The sequence below is a fragment of the Microcaecilia unicolor genome, chromosome 2, assembly GCF_901765095.1.
Source record: "Microcaecilia unicolor chromosome 2, aMicUni1.1, whole genome shotgun sequence".
NCBI classification, from domain to species: Eukaryota; Metazoa; Chordata; class Amphibia; order Gymnophiona; family Siphonopidae; genus Microcaecilia; species Microcaecilia unicolor.
Window position 1 is genome coordinate 133,009,181 of NC_044032.1, and position 17,112 is coordinate 133,026,292.

Sequence of the window (17,112 nt, forward strand, 5' to 3'; positions counted from 1 at the left end):
TGCCTCCTTAAAATGGTTGCTGTGATCTCATACTGCGAAGTACCACAAGGCCGCTGCTAGAGGTCAGGGCAGTCATTTTATGCAAGGAGCCACAATGGGCAGGAGCGAGTGGGCACTGCTCTTGCCTGTAGGACTGCGCTACTCCACCAATGATTAAAAAGGTAGGCCTGAGAGGCCTATAGGGGTGGTAGGGGATGGGAAGCCCATGGGATAGGGGATGTCTGGTCAGGGGGCATACTGCCTTTGGGAGAGGGGGAAGGGGAAGGTGGAAGGGAAGGGGGATGGAGGTCAGGATTGGGAGGGGAGGGGGGGAAGAGAAGTATTGTATAGTTATGCGAGTCCCGGCCGATATGATCTGGCACTAAATATCCAAGGCTAAGTCTGCCTACAGCAGTCAGCTTTTTAAAAACGCTGATCATCATGGGCTGAATATTGATCCAAATATGCTTAATCCAGGATGGGGGCTTGATACACCTTTATGGCTTGACCATGAGAAAGGCTGGATAAAAATGCATCTGGTTGCCAGGCGGCAAGATTCTTCCAAGTGCATACATGCCTATAGTCAGGGAAGGCTTAGAATACTAGCCTGAAGGCAGAGGTGCAAATATTTTATAATAGAAAAATTAATAAAGCCCCCAACAGTTTCTCACTCTCGCTGCCTTTCTGAGACTTTCTCTCATGAACCAGGGGCCAGTCCTCGGCTTGAGTGTGGAGGCAGTGGCGGGTAGTAAGGAAGCGCTGACCCTGCTCCACTCCCAGGCCTTCCACTGTTCCCCCCCCCTGGTTTCCATACAAGAGGTAGGACCTTCAAGCAAGGTGGAAAACACACTCTGCCATTGAGGGATGTAGCCACAGGGAGTTCTGGATGGGCCAAAGCCCCTCCCACTTATGGCTGAAGCCCCTCCAATGCCCCCAGAAAGAGTACTGTGGCTCATGGAGATTCCTAAAGCCCACCAGTCAAAAACATCTACTAACAAACCCTCTGATCATCTGCTCCACTGTGCTTCCTGCTGCCACAATCACTGCTCTTTCCTCTGATGGTGCTGCAACTGCCTGTGAGATTTCAGCAAAAACACGGTTGCAGGAGTGAAGAGACAGTTTCTCACAGCTTACAAGGTATGTGGGCTCTGGGGAGGAAGTAAGGCAGAGGACAGGTATTAGTGAAGTAAGGGAGACAGTCAGGGAGGAAGAGATGCTGCTAGTACAGCAGGGAGAGAGAGGGGGGCAAATGGAGGAATGGAAAGGGAGAGACTGGGTACAGTAAGGGGACTGGTGAAAGAACTGGTGCTGAGAAAATATACAGGGGAGCAGGTGCTGGGCAAGAGGGGAAGACAGAGAGGATGGATGCTGGGTAAGGAGGCAGGCAGGTGGATGCTTGGGAATGGCAATAAGAAGGCAGGAGAAGACCTGTCATAAGGGGAGAGAGGTGGGAGAGCCCACAGAGAAGCAGAAAATAGACATAGAGATAAAAGATGAAGGGGAAAAATTGTATCCAGATAGTGCTACTATCTCCAGATAGCTAGGGCTAAAAGAAATATCCAGATACCTGCAGTAGTTACTCGGATATTTCCCATTGATTACTGATCCATTCATTTTGCACACTCATCCTTTATACTGTAGTAATATATGATAAAACTGCTACCTTCTGCCATAACTTTACATTAAAGTATGGCTGACTCTATCCTGCAGCTCACTGACCCCATAGCTAGTCATGGATCCTGTACCTTGGTGCATGGCACAGCAGGAAATATTTAACAGTACATAATAATCACTGTAATACAGACGATTTACCTCATTGCTTTTATCCCAGAGGTCAGAGAGATGATTCTCTTCTTTGCCAGACAAGATGTATTTTCTAAACATTTTGACAAACAAATTACTAAGTCAGTATACATCTAACTTGCTCTGCAGCTCTGAAAAGGAACAGCTCACAAAATTGAAAGAAAAACAGGGGTACTTTTACTAAGCTGCAATAAAGAAGCACTAGCGTGTGTTTGCTAAAAAGGCGCTACAGCAGGACACGCTCAGGTGTTCTACGGGACGTGCTCAGGTGTTCTATGAGACATACTCAAGTGTTCTACGAGAAGCGCTCAGGTGTTCTACAAGACACACTCAGATGTTCTATGGGATGCACTCAGGTGTTCTACGGGACATGCTCAGGTGTTCTATGAAACGTGCTCAGATGTTCTACGAGACACACTCAGGTGTTCTACAAGACGTGCTCAGGTATTCTATGAGACGCGCTCAGGTGTTCTACGGGACGTGCTCAGGTGTTCTATGGGACGTACTCAGGTGTTCTATGAGACGCACTCAAGTGTTCTACGAGAAGCGCTCAGGTGTTCTACGAGGCGTGTTCAGGGCTTCTACGGGATGTACTCAAGTGTTCTATGGGATGTGCTCAGGTGTTCTATGGGATGCACTCAGATATTCTATGAGACATGCTCAGGTGTTCTACAAGACGTACTCAGGTATTCTACGGGATGTGCTCAGGTGTTCTACAAGATGTGCTCAGGTGTTCTATGAGATGCGCTCAGGTGTTCTATGAGATGCGCTCAGATGTTCTATGAGACATGCTCAGGTGTCCTATGAGACATGCTCAGGTGTTCTACAAGATGTGCTCAGGTGTTCCATGAAATGTGCTCAGGTGTTCTACAGGACATGCTCAGGACTTCTACAGGATGTATTCAGATGTTCTACGGGAAGTGCTCAGGTGTTCTATGGGATGTGCTCAGGTCTTCTATAAGATGCGCTCAGGTGTTCTACGAGACATGCTCAGGTTTTCTATGAGATGCGCTCAGGTATTCTATGAGATGCGCTCAGGTGTTCTACGGGACGTGCTCAGGTGTTCTATGAGACGCACTCAAGTGTTCTACGAGAAGCACTCAGGTTTTCTACAAGTCGTGCTCAGGGCTTCTATGGAATGTACTCAAGTGTTCTATGGGATGCACTCAGATGTTCTATGAGATGTGCTCAGGTGTTCTACGAGACATGCTCAGGTGTTCTACAAGACGTACTCAGGTATTCTACGGGATGTGCTCAGGTGTTCTACAAGATGTGCTCAGGTGTTCTACGGGACATGCTCAGGTGTTCTATGAGATGCGCTCAGATGTTCTATGAGACACGCTTAGGTGTTTTATGAGACATGCTCAGGTGTTCTACGAGATGTGCTCAGGTGTTCCATGAGATGTGCTCAGGTGTTCTACGGGACATGCTCAGGACTTCTACAGGATGTACTCAGGTGTTCTATGGGAGGTGCTCAGGTGTTCTACGGGATGTGCTCAGGTGTTCTGTGAGATGCACTCAGGTGTTCTACGAGACATGCTCAGGTGTTCTATGAGATGCGCTCAGGTGTTCTACGAGACATGCTCAGGTGTTCTATGAGTTGTGCTCAGATGTTCTATGAGACACGCTTAGGTGTTCTATGAGTCATGCTCAGGTGTTCTAGGAGATGTGCTCAGGTGTTCTACGGGACATGCTCAGGTCTTCTACAGGATGTACTCAGGTGTTTTACGGGAGGTGCTCAGGTGTTCTATGGGACATGCTCAGGTGTTCTATGGGATGCACTCAGGCGTTCTATGAGACGTGCTCAGGTTTTCTAAGAGACGCGCTCAGGTGTTCTACAAGACATGCTCAGGTGTTCTATGAGATGCGCACAGATGTTCTATGAGACACGCTTACGTGTCCTATGAGACTTGCTCAGGTGTTCTACGAGATGTGCTCAGGTGTTCTACGGGATGTGTTCAGGTGTTCTACGGGACGCGCTCAGGTGTTCTGTAGTAGTTTTGGAACTGGCATGCACTTCCCGTGTGCTAAAAAAGAGATTTTATTTTTTAGTGCAGGGGGAGTGTTTGAAGGACAGTAGGCATGCCCTGTGCTAATTGGTTAGTATGGGGGCATTGATGCATGCTGACCGATTAATGAGGGAGTCCCTACTGCCGACAAAGTAGGTGGCGGTAAGGGCTCCCGCGCTAATGGCCGTGCGCTAATTGAGAAAAAAGAAATTATGGCTATTTTACAGTCACACTGAAAATGGCTTTAGTGCCCGGGAAACTGATGCGCTAAAAATAGCACAGGCCACGTTTTAGCACAACTTAGTAAAAGGGCCCCAAAATCTATTGTAGTTTTCTCAGGTATTTTGCTAATTTGATCACTTATTTGACAAAAATATAGATGGATGATCAGCTCAGTGTTGAAGATCCTCAGACTCTGATATTTTGTTGCACTCTACTGAGCTGGGGGGGGGGGGGGGGGGGGAGATGAACAGCAGACACAGGAAGAGAACAGAGTATTAAGGAAGCAATAAGAACTTTCTGTGAGCCCTTCAGACCCGGTGGATATTCTTAACCCATGAGATTTCCACAATAATGAAAACAAAACTTGTGGGTAGCTTGGCTTTCATTATTTCCAAAGAAAAAATTAACACCAGAGATTTGTACCTGCTTTCAGTGTGGGTTACTATTCTGGGATCAAGCAGCCCATGTGCTTCTGAAAGGACATAAGAATCTGTGTTGTTCTGATCACTCCTAGCAATGCCTCATCAATCTGCCTATAAAATACTTAAGTTCCTATAAAGCATGGGTACTTTACTCACAGACAGGTTGGATACTAATGAAAATCTCAATTTCCACACAGTAAATACTATTGTACATGAAGAAAGGGCTTTGATTATTGCCTCTAAGTACTGTATTTTGATATATATGAGCTTGAAATCTTATAAATGGATGAAACACTATTCTTCAAAGCCAAAATATTCTGATGCTGTGTAACATTCTTTCATAATCTAAGCTGCTACTGTGTGTACCTTCCCAAAAACAAAACTATAAATCTGCTTTTGCATTGGGTATCTATCTATGTGGGAAACAGGATATCTAAGTCAAGATTTTCACACTTTCCTATGTATTTGTTGATAGGCTTTGTTGAATATAGCACCTTTTTGAAATACTTACTAAGATAAAAATTGCAAACATCCAGAAGAACCAGCCATTTCAGTAAGACGAACATTCAAAAAAGATTGGCGTCACTCGAGGCACAAGTAAGTGCCGACATTTGCCAATGATAGAGCTGGATTTTTCAAAACTGGACAACCAGGATCAGACAATTAAGGAGCTGAGTGAAATAATTACTTACCTCAATCACTAGTGCAAACCCCAGTCCAAATGAGCAGTTGGCTGACACACCTGTTTGGAGCAGGTGTAAATGCTGATGTCTATATTTTTAAAAGTGTGCATGTATAAAATTGGAAATGCTCTCTTACTTTTCTGGCCCTCTTTACACACGTAAAAGTTGTGCAAACCTTCTAAAATGACCTCCTATATTTCTGTTGGATCTGACCCTCAACAAACTCCTTATGCCAATGATATCATCAAAAGCAGCCAATAATTGTCAAACTTCTGCATGAAAGGAAGCCAAGTATTTTATTTATTTATCACACAGTTTCTAGACCATGCTATCCAAAGGCTTAGGCGGTTTCCAATATAAGAAACATTCACAATCAATACCAATACAATACCCACTAATATGCACAAAACACAGAATCGAGCATGGTAAATTATAAGTTCTTTCTCCAATTAATTAAGTAAAAAGATATGACTTGAGACATTTACGGAAGAGAAGATAATTTTTCGTCATACACAACTCTTCAGGAAGTTCCTTCAATATTTAAAAAAAACTGTTGGTCTAAAGTCACCCAAAGAGTCAATCAAACCAGAAGAAAACAGGTTCACTTATGTAATAGCTACTGTTATACTGGTTAATATTCAGTGAGACTTTACCAGGCAGGAGTGGCTGCAACCCAGTTAAGTCCCATTGACTGGGTCCTTCCCTGATATTCAGTGGCACTTAACCAAATAGCCACCGAATATCAGGTCAACCTGCCCTGGCACTATCTGAGCACTGCTGGTGCAGTCCAGAATGGAACATAAGCACAATCCAATATTCAGTGCTAGTGGCCAGATAACAATTGAGGGGCCCTTTTACTAAACTGTGTAGGCACGTATGCGCATCCTATGTGCGTCAATTTGGAGTTACCACCCGGCTCCCGCTTGGCACAGGTGGTAATTTTGATTTTTACACATGTCCGTTACATGCGCCAGAAAATAATTTTTATTTTCCTGCGATGGCGGGCAGTAATCATCATTCTACGCGTGTAGATGATTACCACATGGTTACCACTTGAGACCTTACTGCTAAGTCAATGGGTGGCGGTAAAGTCTCAGACCCAAGATGGACGTGCGCCAATTTAAATTTTGCTGCACGTCCATTTTCGTCAAAAATTTTTAAAAGGCCTTTTTTTACAGGCACGCTAAAGAACGGATCTGCACGTGCTCAAAACACGCGCCTACACTAGTGCAGCCCATTTTTCAGTGCACCTTAGTAAAAGGACCCCTGAGATTGTGCTCTGAAATTTTGCAGTTTAAGTGGTTATTAAAGATTTCTTTCTTTGTGGAAGCATTTATGTAAAGATGGCTGTTATAGTGGTGCAGTTCTGATGTAAGTCATAGATATGATTTGTGAGAGCAGCAGCAGAAGCTGAGCTCTGACTTTTTGATAACTTGGCTCCTGCTTACTGCACACAGCAAGTCCCTGAAGCAGTTATCGAAATGCTGGCCACCGTTGGACAGATGTGGTGGCGTCTGGTATAAGGGCTGAAGGTAAGTGTCTGTGCTTTCTTTAAAAAGATTTTTCTATGGAGCTTCTTTATAGTACAGTATTTGAAAAAACACAGGAGTTTTTATTAATGCCGATGATTGAGATATGGTGCCTTTGAAGACTATAGTGTATTAAACTGGTCTGGGTATGCTGAGGCTTTTTCTTCCTTGTGTTTAAATAGCTGTGTCCTTCTACATGTTTCTATTTTGGTATGAAGTATAGATATTTTGATAGAGTCATGGATATGAGACATCAATGGTAGTATATGCTTTCCATGTATTTTATTGATTTTATTGCTGGTGTTGTATGTATTCTGCTTTGTATGTTTTTCTGTAAACTGCTTTGATTTGAGCAGTCTATAAATATGTAAAATAAATAAGTACATAAATAAATTCAGGGCAGGTGGGTCCACATAAATAGCAGTTTAGTCTGCCAGGAGAGCTATCTGTGTGCTGGCACTGAATGTCCACCACACCTGGACAACTTCCGGCAGCCACTGCAGACCTGGATATTCAGCGTTGGAATCCGGTTATAGCCTAGCGCTGGATAACTGGATCTAAATCAGCCCATGGTGGCCAGCATTTGAGAAAAACACTAAGCACTGTGGGCTGAATATTGACTGCTATCCCCTGAATTCTATAAAAAGTGATAAAAATTGCATATGCAAATTGTGGCATGTGCCAAATGTGCGCATTTAATTTAATTGAATAATGAGCTAATTAGAACCAATAATTAGCTTTTTTAACAAGCAATTTTGGCACTAATTAGAATTAAAATGTACATGCATAAATTTAGGTGCAGGATCCGCGTCTAAATTTTACGCCTGAGTTAAATAAGGGGGTGCGGAAATGAAAGGGTCATGGGCTGATCATGGGTGTTCCTAATTTAGCCACAAGCATTTGCACCACGTTTCCACTGATGTAAATGTCCACGCCTAAATGTAGTCACTGTTCCCAGGAGTAAGCGCTGTTCTATAAAGCATGCCTAACTTTAAGTGCGGTTTCTAGAATAGTGCAGTTTTTCAGTGATGGTTTTTTAGGCGCCATATATAGAATTTACTGCTATATGTCTAAATCTCCTCCCCTTGAATTGTCACAGTATGCAATATTGAATGTCATTGTTCAGAAGCTGGTGATTGGTAGCCCTTATCTTTCATATTACTCTATTTGTTATCTTCTGCTCAGTGTGCAGCAGCGGCCAAAAAAGCAAACAGGATGCTAGGAATTATTAGGAAAGGTATGGAGAATATGACCGAAAATACTATAATGCCTTTGTATCGCCCCATGGTGCATCCACATCTTGAGTATTGTTTTCAGTTCTGGTTGCCGTATCTCAAAAAGATATAGTGGAATTAGAAAAGGTTCAAAGAAAAGCAACCAAAATGATAAAGGGGATGGAACTCCTCCCGTATGAGGAAAGGCTAAAGAGGTTAAGGCTCATCAACTTGGAAAAGAGACGGGAGATATGATTGAGGTCTACAAAATCCTGAGTGCTGTAGAACGAGTAGAAGTAAATCGATGTTTTACTCGTTCCAAAAGTACAAAGACTAGGGGACACTCAAGGAAGGTACACAGAAACACTTTTAAAACAACTAGGAGGAAATATTTTTGCACTCAACGAATAGTTAAGCTCTGGAACTCTTTGCTGGAGGAAGTGGTAACAGCGGTTAGTGTATCTGGGTTTAAAAAAGGTTTGGACAAATTCCTGGAGGAAAAGTCCATAGTCTGATATTGAGACAGACATGGGAAGCAACTGCTTGCCCTGGGATTTGTAGTATGGATTGTTGTCACGATTTGGGTTTCTGCCAGGTACTTGTGACCTGGCTTGGCCACTGTTTATAAATCAGGATACTTGGCTACGTGGACAGTTGGTCTGACCCAGTATGGCTGCGCTTATTTTCTTATGTTCTGGTAAGAAAACTGTTTCCAGAACTGTACAAGGCAGTTTTTAGAAGGAAGCAACTTTTCAATCATGCTCATACCTGGCTAGGCGAATCCTTCTTCGTGCAAATGCTCCGAGATATCTCCTTAAACTATCCTAGAAAAATGTTTAAAAATATAAAGGCTTTAAAAACAAGCTGTGTTAGTGGTGCACAAAAGTATTAATATTATGCGCTATTTTTCAGCAATATAGCACAGTACTGGAATTATCAGATCTCACTACTCCTTCATTAAAACAAAACATTAACTTTGCCATCACCAATATTGTGCATTGTATCTCTACACAACATTATGGCAGCCAGAGAACACGAGGTAATGACCAGTGGTGAGATACTTCTGGATTATTTTGTCTCCTATTTTAAAGCTTTATGTGTTAACAAATACAAAGTTTTGGAATAAAAGTTGAAAACTCAGGTCTGGCTCATATTTGTTTTTAAAACCTGAAACCACTCACTGTAAATCTGTAGTTTTTGTTTCTCTACACACTCAGTTTATAGATTACTTTAAAAAATTCTATTCAAGTTACTACTACTTATCATTTCTATTGTGCTACCTGATGTTTGCAGCGCTGTACACAAAACCTGTAAGAGACATCCACCCACCTGCTATTCAAGACAGATAAATAAGAGATAAAACAGTTTCATTTATTTATTTTTTGTTACATTTGTACCCTGTGCTTTCCCACTCATGGCAGGCTCAATGTGGCTTACATGGGGCAATGGAGGGTTAAGTGACTTGCCCAGAGTCACAAGGAGCTGCCTGTGCCTGAAGTGGGAATTGAGCTCAGTTCCTCAGTACCCCAGGACCAAAGTCCACCACCCTAACCACTAGGCCACTCCTCCACTCAGTGGAAATGATTCAAATGTAGGTATTAAACAGGTGAGTAAGAGGTTAAGATTTTAAAAGTTGGACTTTTCCCCTGGATTTGAAAAGAGCCAGAGATGGCGCATGATGCACCAACTCAAGAAGTTTGTTCCAGGCATACAGTACAACAAGATGGAAGGAACGGAGCTGGTGGTGGAGGAGAAGGGCTCAGATATGAGTGGATCCAACTTGAATGAGGGTTGTTAGCATAATTGACCATTGGTGGTTATTCAGTAACTGATTACTCCTGATGAGGTGATAAATGGTACACTGTAAGCCAGACAGCAAATATACCATTTTTAGAATATGAAAAAGTTACGTGAAGCATAAAAATTAATCATAAAAATTATCTAGTAAAGGATTCAGAAGCAGTGATAAATGGATAGGGAGCTCAGAGGTAGTTTGTCTCAAGAGAAGGATTTGGAAGTGGAGGTGGATCGGTGGCAAAACTGGGATGGGAGGATGTGGAGGAAGGGTTCAAAGGTAGGGGAAGCAAGAGAAGGGGTCTGAAGTGAAGAGGGCACAAGGGAAAGATTTAGAGGTATGGAGAGATGGGGAAAGGCTCAAAGTTCATCCACTCATATACAATATATAACTCTTTATGTCTGTCCATTTGTCCATCATGCTATTATTAGTACTTGTAGACAGAATTAAGAACTGAACTCAGCACATGCATAGATATTTATAAATTGCCTTCATTTGGTATTAACGTAAATACTTAGATTTGATGATCTTAAGTCAGTTTCTAGATGATTGAGTGCACTTTACGAAAGTAGACTATTAATATGTAATATCACACATTGCCCGTCATGGACGATGGCTGACCTTTGTTGTAGGCTTGACTCTGGGAAATGTTAGGCACTCTTCCTTGTCATTGTGAGCATCATAAATAAGAAATGCACTATTAATATGTCGTCCTTTGCCCTGAGTCCATTCTTCACAGTTATATGCCTCAACTCGAACCCCAACCTCCACACTGAAAGAAACACATAAACATCATATCTGCTTCCATGTACTAAATTAACATGCACAATGCTGACAAAAAAATACAACCAAGACAAGCCTGACTGAAGAAGGGTGTTGCATTAGCACCACATGAAGCAGAATACTGTAATATGAACAAGGGTGCTAAAGCCTTTTCTTAGCAGCAATGAAAATCATATATTGTGTGTGTGTGTGTGTGTGTGTGTGGGAGGTGTTTAAAATTTTTGATCAGCTATGAATTATAGTGTTTAGTGTGTCACACAGGTGAACAATGTCTGTCAGGTGTGTCACGACAGAAGAAGGGTTGAGAACCACTGCATAATAGAATGCTAGTGTAACCCGGTACTGGCACACCTAACATTTCGGTACCTGCACATACTCCTTATCTATGACTAATGTATATGTCCATGCCTTTAATACAGGCCCATTTTTAGCCACTTATGCTAGTGTTCTATGAAGTAGGGTATGCTTTTTTTGAATAGGTAGGTTTTTAGTGATTTCCTAAAGTTTAGATGGTCGTATATTGTTTTCACTGCTTTTGGTAGTCCATTCCACAGTTGTGTGCTTATGTAGGAAAAGCTACTTAGCTTTTCCTACATAAGCACACAACTGTGTAATGGACTACCAAAAGCCATGAAAACAATATACGACCATCTAAATTTTATGAAATCACTAAACACCTACCTGTTCAAATAAGCATACCTTACTGACATAACCTAAAAGACTGAACCCTGCTACACAACTAACAAAAGCTTGAACTGGACTCAACGCAACTCCTCCTTGCTACGTTTCTCAAATACAGTATGTCTGTAACACAAGTATCTATTCTACCATAATACCACCTTGTATTTGTTCCTTACCGGCTTGGCATACACCTACGGTATTATGTAAGCCACATTGAGCCTGCAAATAGGTGGGACAATGTGGGATACAAATGTAACAAACAAACAAATAAATAAATAAATAGGTGGCTCAAGGGCACTTTCCTACCACCTAGATAGTTCTCAAAGAGGTGGAATAATAAATTTGAAACTTGAAACCCCCTTAGAGCAGTATTATCCAAGCCTTTGTCAACTGCTGGAAGGTTCACCCCGCACAGATCAAAGTCCAACAGTCCACCCTTGAAGAGGGCAGACGAACTTAAATGCATCACTGCTAAAAGTGTCCTTCTGCTGCAACTGAAGATGGGAAGGGAATGCTTCAAGGGGAGGGAAGAGAATGGGGGAAGCAAAGTAGAGAAGGACAGCTAAACAAGTGATTTAATAACTAGAAGAGGCAGGTGTGAGCTGGAAATCAGAGTACCCACAGAACAGGCAACTCATTTTTACACAGCAACCTCGACTCATGGAATGGGGCAAAAGAATGAGGAAAGTGTGACAGAGAAGTGGAGTGTGAGTGTGCTGATGGAGGTAAAAGTAGTGTGAGTAAGCATGTGGGAGGTAAAGGAGAGTGACTAAAGGAATGGGTGAAAGGGGGATGAGTGAGTGGATAGACCGTAAAAGAGTGAGAGGTCTGGAGAGAGAGAGAGAGAGTCAGTAAATGGATGGCAAGGGAGCATGAGTGAATAAGGGAATGGGGGCAAGGGGAGAGTGAGCAAATGAAAGAGGGGGCTGAGAATGAAAGTGAGTCACAGAATTGGGGGTGCATTGAGGAGAGTGTGATGAGATCATAGGAGAAGGAGTGTTGAGTACCAGTGAGAGATGGGATCGGTGTAGGAAGGTGTGAGTAGATTGTCCTGCCCTATCCTAATCCTGGCTCCCATCGTCCCTCCCCTCTCTATTCTCCATTCTCCCTCAGCTCCTTGATTTTCCCTGTCCTTCCCTCTGTCTACTCTTTTCACCTGCAGTTCCTTCTCCTTTCTGAGAAATGTTCTCCCTCTGCTGAAATTCTCTCCCCATCCTCCAGATCCCTTCTCCTTCACCTATTCTGTATCCCTCTCCTCCCTTCTCAGCTCTTATCACTGTGATCCCTTTCCCAAAGAAACAGTCAAATAAAGAATCTGGGCACACAAAGAAATGCTAGAAAATTATTTTTAAAGCTTTTAAATTAATATTAAAATATATGCAAATGTATACAAATATGCTGTATAATTAAGGCTTCTGATTTTCAGTTATAACTGGAAAACTCTAATAAACCCCTGAGAGGGAGTGAGTGGTGTAGTGGTAGGCTTCCCTAAGAACACTCCCTCACTGAGGTTGCAGTTTAGCCACCTTACGGCAGGTGGTGCTAACCTGCTATGTCAGAGGTTAAGTCATAGGGATGGGACTCTTGTAACCCCTAGATACCTAGGGGTTAAAAGAGAAGGAACAGAAGACTGCAAAGATAACAGAGTATATTTTTTTATTTGTGAAAGATCAGATTTGAGTCAGACCCAGATTTATACACGTGTGAGTTGAACTATGCTGTAGAAGAAGCTGACAAGATATAACCCATTGTTAGCTGAGATTGGGAGGCGGGGCTGGTGTTTGGGTGATGGGGCTAGTTCCGGGCAAGATTTCTACTACGGTCTGTGTCCTGAAAATGGGGCTAGTTTTGGGCAAGACTTCTATGGTCTGTGTCCTGAAAATGGCAGATACAAATCAAGGTAAGGTATACACAAGAAGTAGTACATATGAGTTTATCTTGTTGGGCAGACTAGATGGACCGTGCAGGTCTTTTTCTGCCGTCATCTACTATGTTACTATTTATGTGATTGTTGCCATGTTAAGTCCTGTGTGACAGAAATAGATTGCTATTTTGTTTGTCTATTCAGCGTTAAAATGTCCTTTTGATTTACATTGCACCCTGACTGTGTCTGTGGGGCTCCCAGTCTGTGTACCAGCCATGCTGGCACAACCCCATTATGAGAAATTTGGATATCCCAGGTAGAACCAACAAATTTGAAAATCACCATCACTTATGGCATCATCTGCTGCTGCCATCATGGCCGGATGACATCATCAGAGCAAGACCTTGACCAATCAGTACGTGAGTGCAGGAGGAAGCCAGACATCGGTACCTGCACCAGCCAGATAGATGCTGTTTGCTGCCTGAGGTCTTGCTTGGACAGAGGGGAAGGAAGATGGGGAAAGAGAAGAGAGGGAGGAAGGATTGGAAGAGAGAGGAATGGAAGGAGAACCAGGAGATACTGCAGAGAAGGAGGGAGCAAGGACAAAGAAGAGATTGCATAGATAGAAAAAAGATACATTTTCACTTTATGACACATGTTGACCTTGTGTACCAGAAATTGTTCATGTTTGTTGCTTGCTAAATAAGGTAAAATTATGTATAATCATACCTGATAATTTTCTTTCCATTAATCATAGCTGATCAATCCATAGACTGGTGGGTTGTGTCCATCTACCAGCAGGTGGAGATAGAGAGCAAACTTTTGCCTCCCTATATGTGGTCATGTGCTGCCGGAAACTCCTCAGTATGTCGATATCAAAGCTCCATCCGCAGGACTCAGCACTTAGAGAATTACACCCACGAAGGGACACTCTGCCCAGCTCACCACCGCCGAAACGGGGGAGGGGAATTAACCCAGCTCATCCCCACACAAGTGGGGGAGGGGAATCCGTCCAGCTCATCCCCGCGGAGCGGGGGAGGGACACCACACCCGCCGATGCGGGGGGATCTGGCTTATCCTGCAACCGCAACCGCGGGAGGAGCTGACTGACCCCAACACCGCCGAAGCGGGAGGGGTACAAAACTGCCCTACAGCCGCACGAAGCGGGAGGGAGTGCCGGCAGAATTTTAAGTCTCAATCCAGCCCCGTAAAACGGAGGGGAGAGGAATGCAGCAGCTCACTGTAACACAAACTCGTCTTAACTCTTGAAGAATCCAAGTGAAAAAACTTGAACACGAAGTCTTTCTGAAGTAACTGAAGACTGAACTTGAACCTGAAATGCAACCAGAATAAAAACAGTACAGATATCTGGGAGGGGCTATGGATTGATCAGCTATGATTAATGGAAAGAAAATTATCAGGTATGATTATACATAATTTTACCTTCCATATCATCAAGCTGATCAATCCATAGACTGGTGGGATGTACCGAAGCAGTACTCACCCAGGGCGGGACATAGAAATCCCTGACCGCAACACTGAAGCTCCAAACCGGGCCTCCGCCCGAGCAGCCACAGTCAAGCGGTAATGCTTGGAGAATGTATGGGCCGAAGCCCAAGTTGCCGCCTTGCATATCTCTTCCAAGGAGACGGAACCGGCCTCTGCCATCGAGGCCGCCTGAGCTCTTGTGGAGTGAGCCTTCAGCTGGATAGGCGGCACCTTCCCCGCGGCCACATAAGCCGCTGCAATGGCTTCCTTGACCCATCTTGCCACTGTAGGCTTAGCAGCCTGCAGACCCCTACGAGGACCTGCATACAGGACAAACAGATGATCCGATTTCCGGAAATCATTGGTCACTTCCAAGTATCTGATGATGACTCGTCTCACATCCAGATATTTAAGAGCAGAGTACTCCTCTGGGTAGTCCTCCCTACGAAAGGAAGGGAGACAGAGCTGCTGATTCACATGGAAGCGAGAAACAATCTTGGGCAGAAAGGAAGGCACTGTGCGAATAGTCACTCCTGCCTCAGTGAACTGCAGAAAAGGCTCTCGACATGAGAGCGCCTGGAGCTCGGAAACTCTTCTGGCTGAAGTGATAGCCACCAAAAAGACTGCTTTCAACGTCAGGTCTTTCAGAGATGCCCTTGACAAGGGTTCAAACGGCGGCTTCTGCAATGCTCTTAGCACCAGGTTGAGATTCCACGCAGGCACCACTGAGTGCAGAGGAGGGCGCAGGTGATTAACTCCCTTGAGAAAGCGCACCACATCTGGCTGCGAAGCCAGGGAAGCACCCTTCAGGCGGCCCCTGAAGCAAGCCAGAGCCGCTACCTGGACTTTAAGGGAACTGAGCGACAGGCCTTTGTCCAGACCTTCTTGCAGGAACGCCAACACTGAAGAAATTGGAGCAGTGAAAGGAGAAAGTGAGCCTGCTTCACACCACGCTGCAAAGATACGCCAAACCCTGGCGTAAGCAGTAGAAGTAGAGCGCTTCCTCGCTCTCAGCATAGTGGCGATGACCTTGTCTGAGAAGCCCTTCTTCCTCAGACGCTGCCGCTCAATAGCCAGGCCGTAAGACCAAAGGGGGAGGGATCCTCCATCACCACGGGACCCTGATGTAACAGGCCCTGCTCCACTGGCAGCCGCAGAGGATCGTCGACTGAGAGCCTGATCAAGTCCGCATACCAGGGACGCCTGGGCCAATCTGGACCCACCAGGATTATTCTGCCGGGATGCTTTGCCACCCGGTCTAGTACCCTGCCCAACATGGGCCAGGGCGGGAACACATAGAGAAGCTCTTGTGTCGGCCATTGTTGGAGAAGAGCATCTACTCCCAGGGATCGAGGGTCCCGTCCTCTGCTGAAGAAGCGCGGCACTTGGCAATTGGCCGATGACGCCATCAGATCTAGGCTCGGCTGGCCCCAGCGCTTCGTGATGTCCAAGAACGCCTGAGCAGATAGCTGCCACTCTCCGGGCTCCAAGGTATGGCGACTGAGAAAGTCCGCCTTGACATTCATGACTCCGGCAATGTGGGCCGCTGACAGCTGTTCCAGGTTCGCTTCCGCCCACTGGCATAGACTCATAGCTTCCTTGGCTAGAGGGGCGCTCTTGGTACCTCCCTGGCGGTTGACATAGGCCACAGCCGTGGCATTGTCCGACAGGACCCGTACAGGCTTCAACACCAGTACCGGGATGAAGTCCAAAAGCGCCAACCGAATGGCTCTGAGTTCCAGGAGGTTGATAGACCACTTTGCCTCTGCAGGAGACCAGAGCCCCTGCGCTGTCCTTCCCAAGCAGTGGGCTCCCCAGCCCGATAACGAGGCGTCCGTCGTGATGACAATCCACTCTGGGGACACCAGAGGCATTCCCGCAGACAACTTGTCTGTCTGCATCCACCAGCTCAGCGCCTTGCGCACTGCTGGATCCAAGGGAAGACGCACCGCATAATCCTCCGACATCGGAGTCCAGCGCTGCAGCAGAGAGTGTTGTAGTGGTCTCATATGAGCCCTGGCCCAGGGCACTACTTCCATCGTGGCCGTCATAGAGCCCAACAGCTGCACATAGTCCCAAGCCCGAAGAGGAGAGGCTACTAGGAACTGGTCCACCTGAGCCTGAAGCTTGACAATCCGATTGTCTGGCAGGAACACTCTGCCCACTTGGGTGTCGAATCGAACTCCCAGATACTCCAGGGACTGAGTCGGGCGCAGCTGGCTCTTCTCCCAGTTGATGATCCATCCCAGGGAGCTCAAAAGAGCAACTACCCGGTCCACAGCTTTGCCGCACTCTGCATAAGAGGGGGCTCGGATCAACCAGTCGTCCAGATAAGGATGGACTTGTACTCCTTCCTTTCGCAGGAAGGCCGCTATGACCACCATTACCTTGGAAAAGGTCCGCGGAGCAGTAGCCAACCCGAACGGGAGGGCTCTGAACTGGAAGTGTCGGCCCAGGACTGCAAAACGCAGAAAGCGTTGATGAGGAGGCCAGATGGGAATATGCAGGTACGCTTCCTTGATGTCCAAGGATGCCAGGTACTCCCCTGCCTTCACTGCCGCTATAACAGAGCGGAGAGTCTCCATGCGAAAGTGCCGCACTTTCAAGGCCCGATTGACCCCTTTGAGGTCGAGGATAGGC

At 45.2% G+C, this 17,112-nt stretch overlaps 1 protein-coding gene across 1 annotated transcript in view; it reads right to left on the bottom strand.

The window, feature by feature from the left end:
- The window catches only part of ACOT12 (acyl-CoA thioesterase 12), a 93,150-nt gene that overhangs the window by 18,815 nt on the left and 57,223 nt on the right, over positions 1 to 17,112 (bottom strand). Inside the window, exons 8-10 of the mRNA XM_030193335.1 lie at positions 10,278 to 10,428; positions 8,630 to 8,685; positions 1,792 to 1,855 (exon numbers count right to left, since the gene is read on the bottom strand). Coding sequence (XP_030049195.1) covers positions 1,792 to 1,855; positions 8,630 to 8,685; positions 10,278 to 10,428 — 271 coding nt within the window. The remainder of the gene's footprint in view (positions 1 to 1,791; positions 1,856 to 8,629; positions 8,686 to 10,277; positions 10,429 to 17,112) is intronic.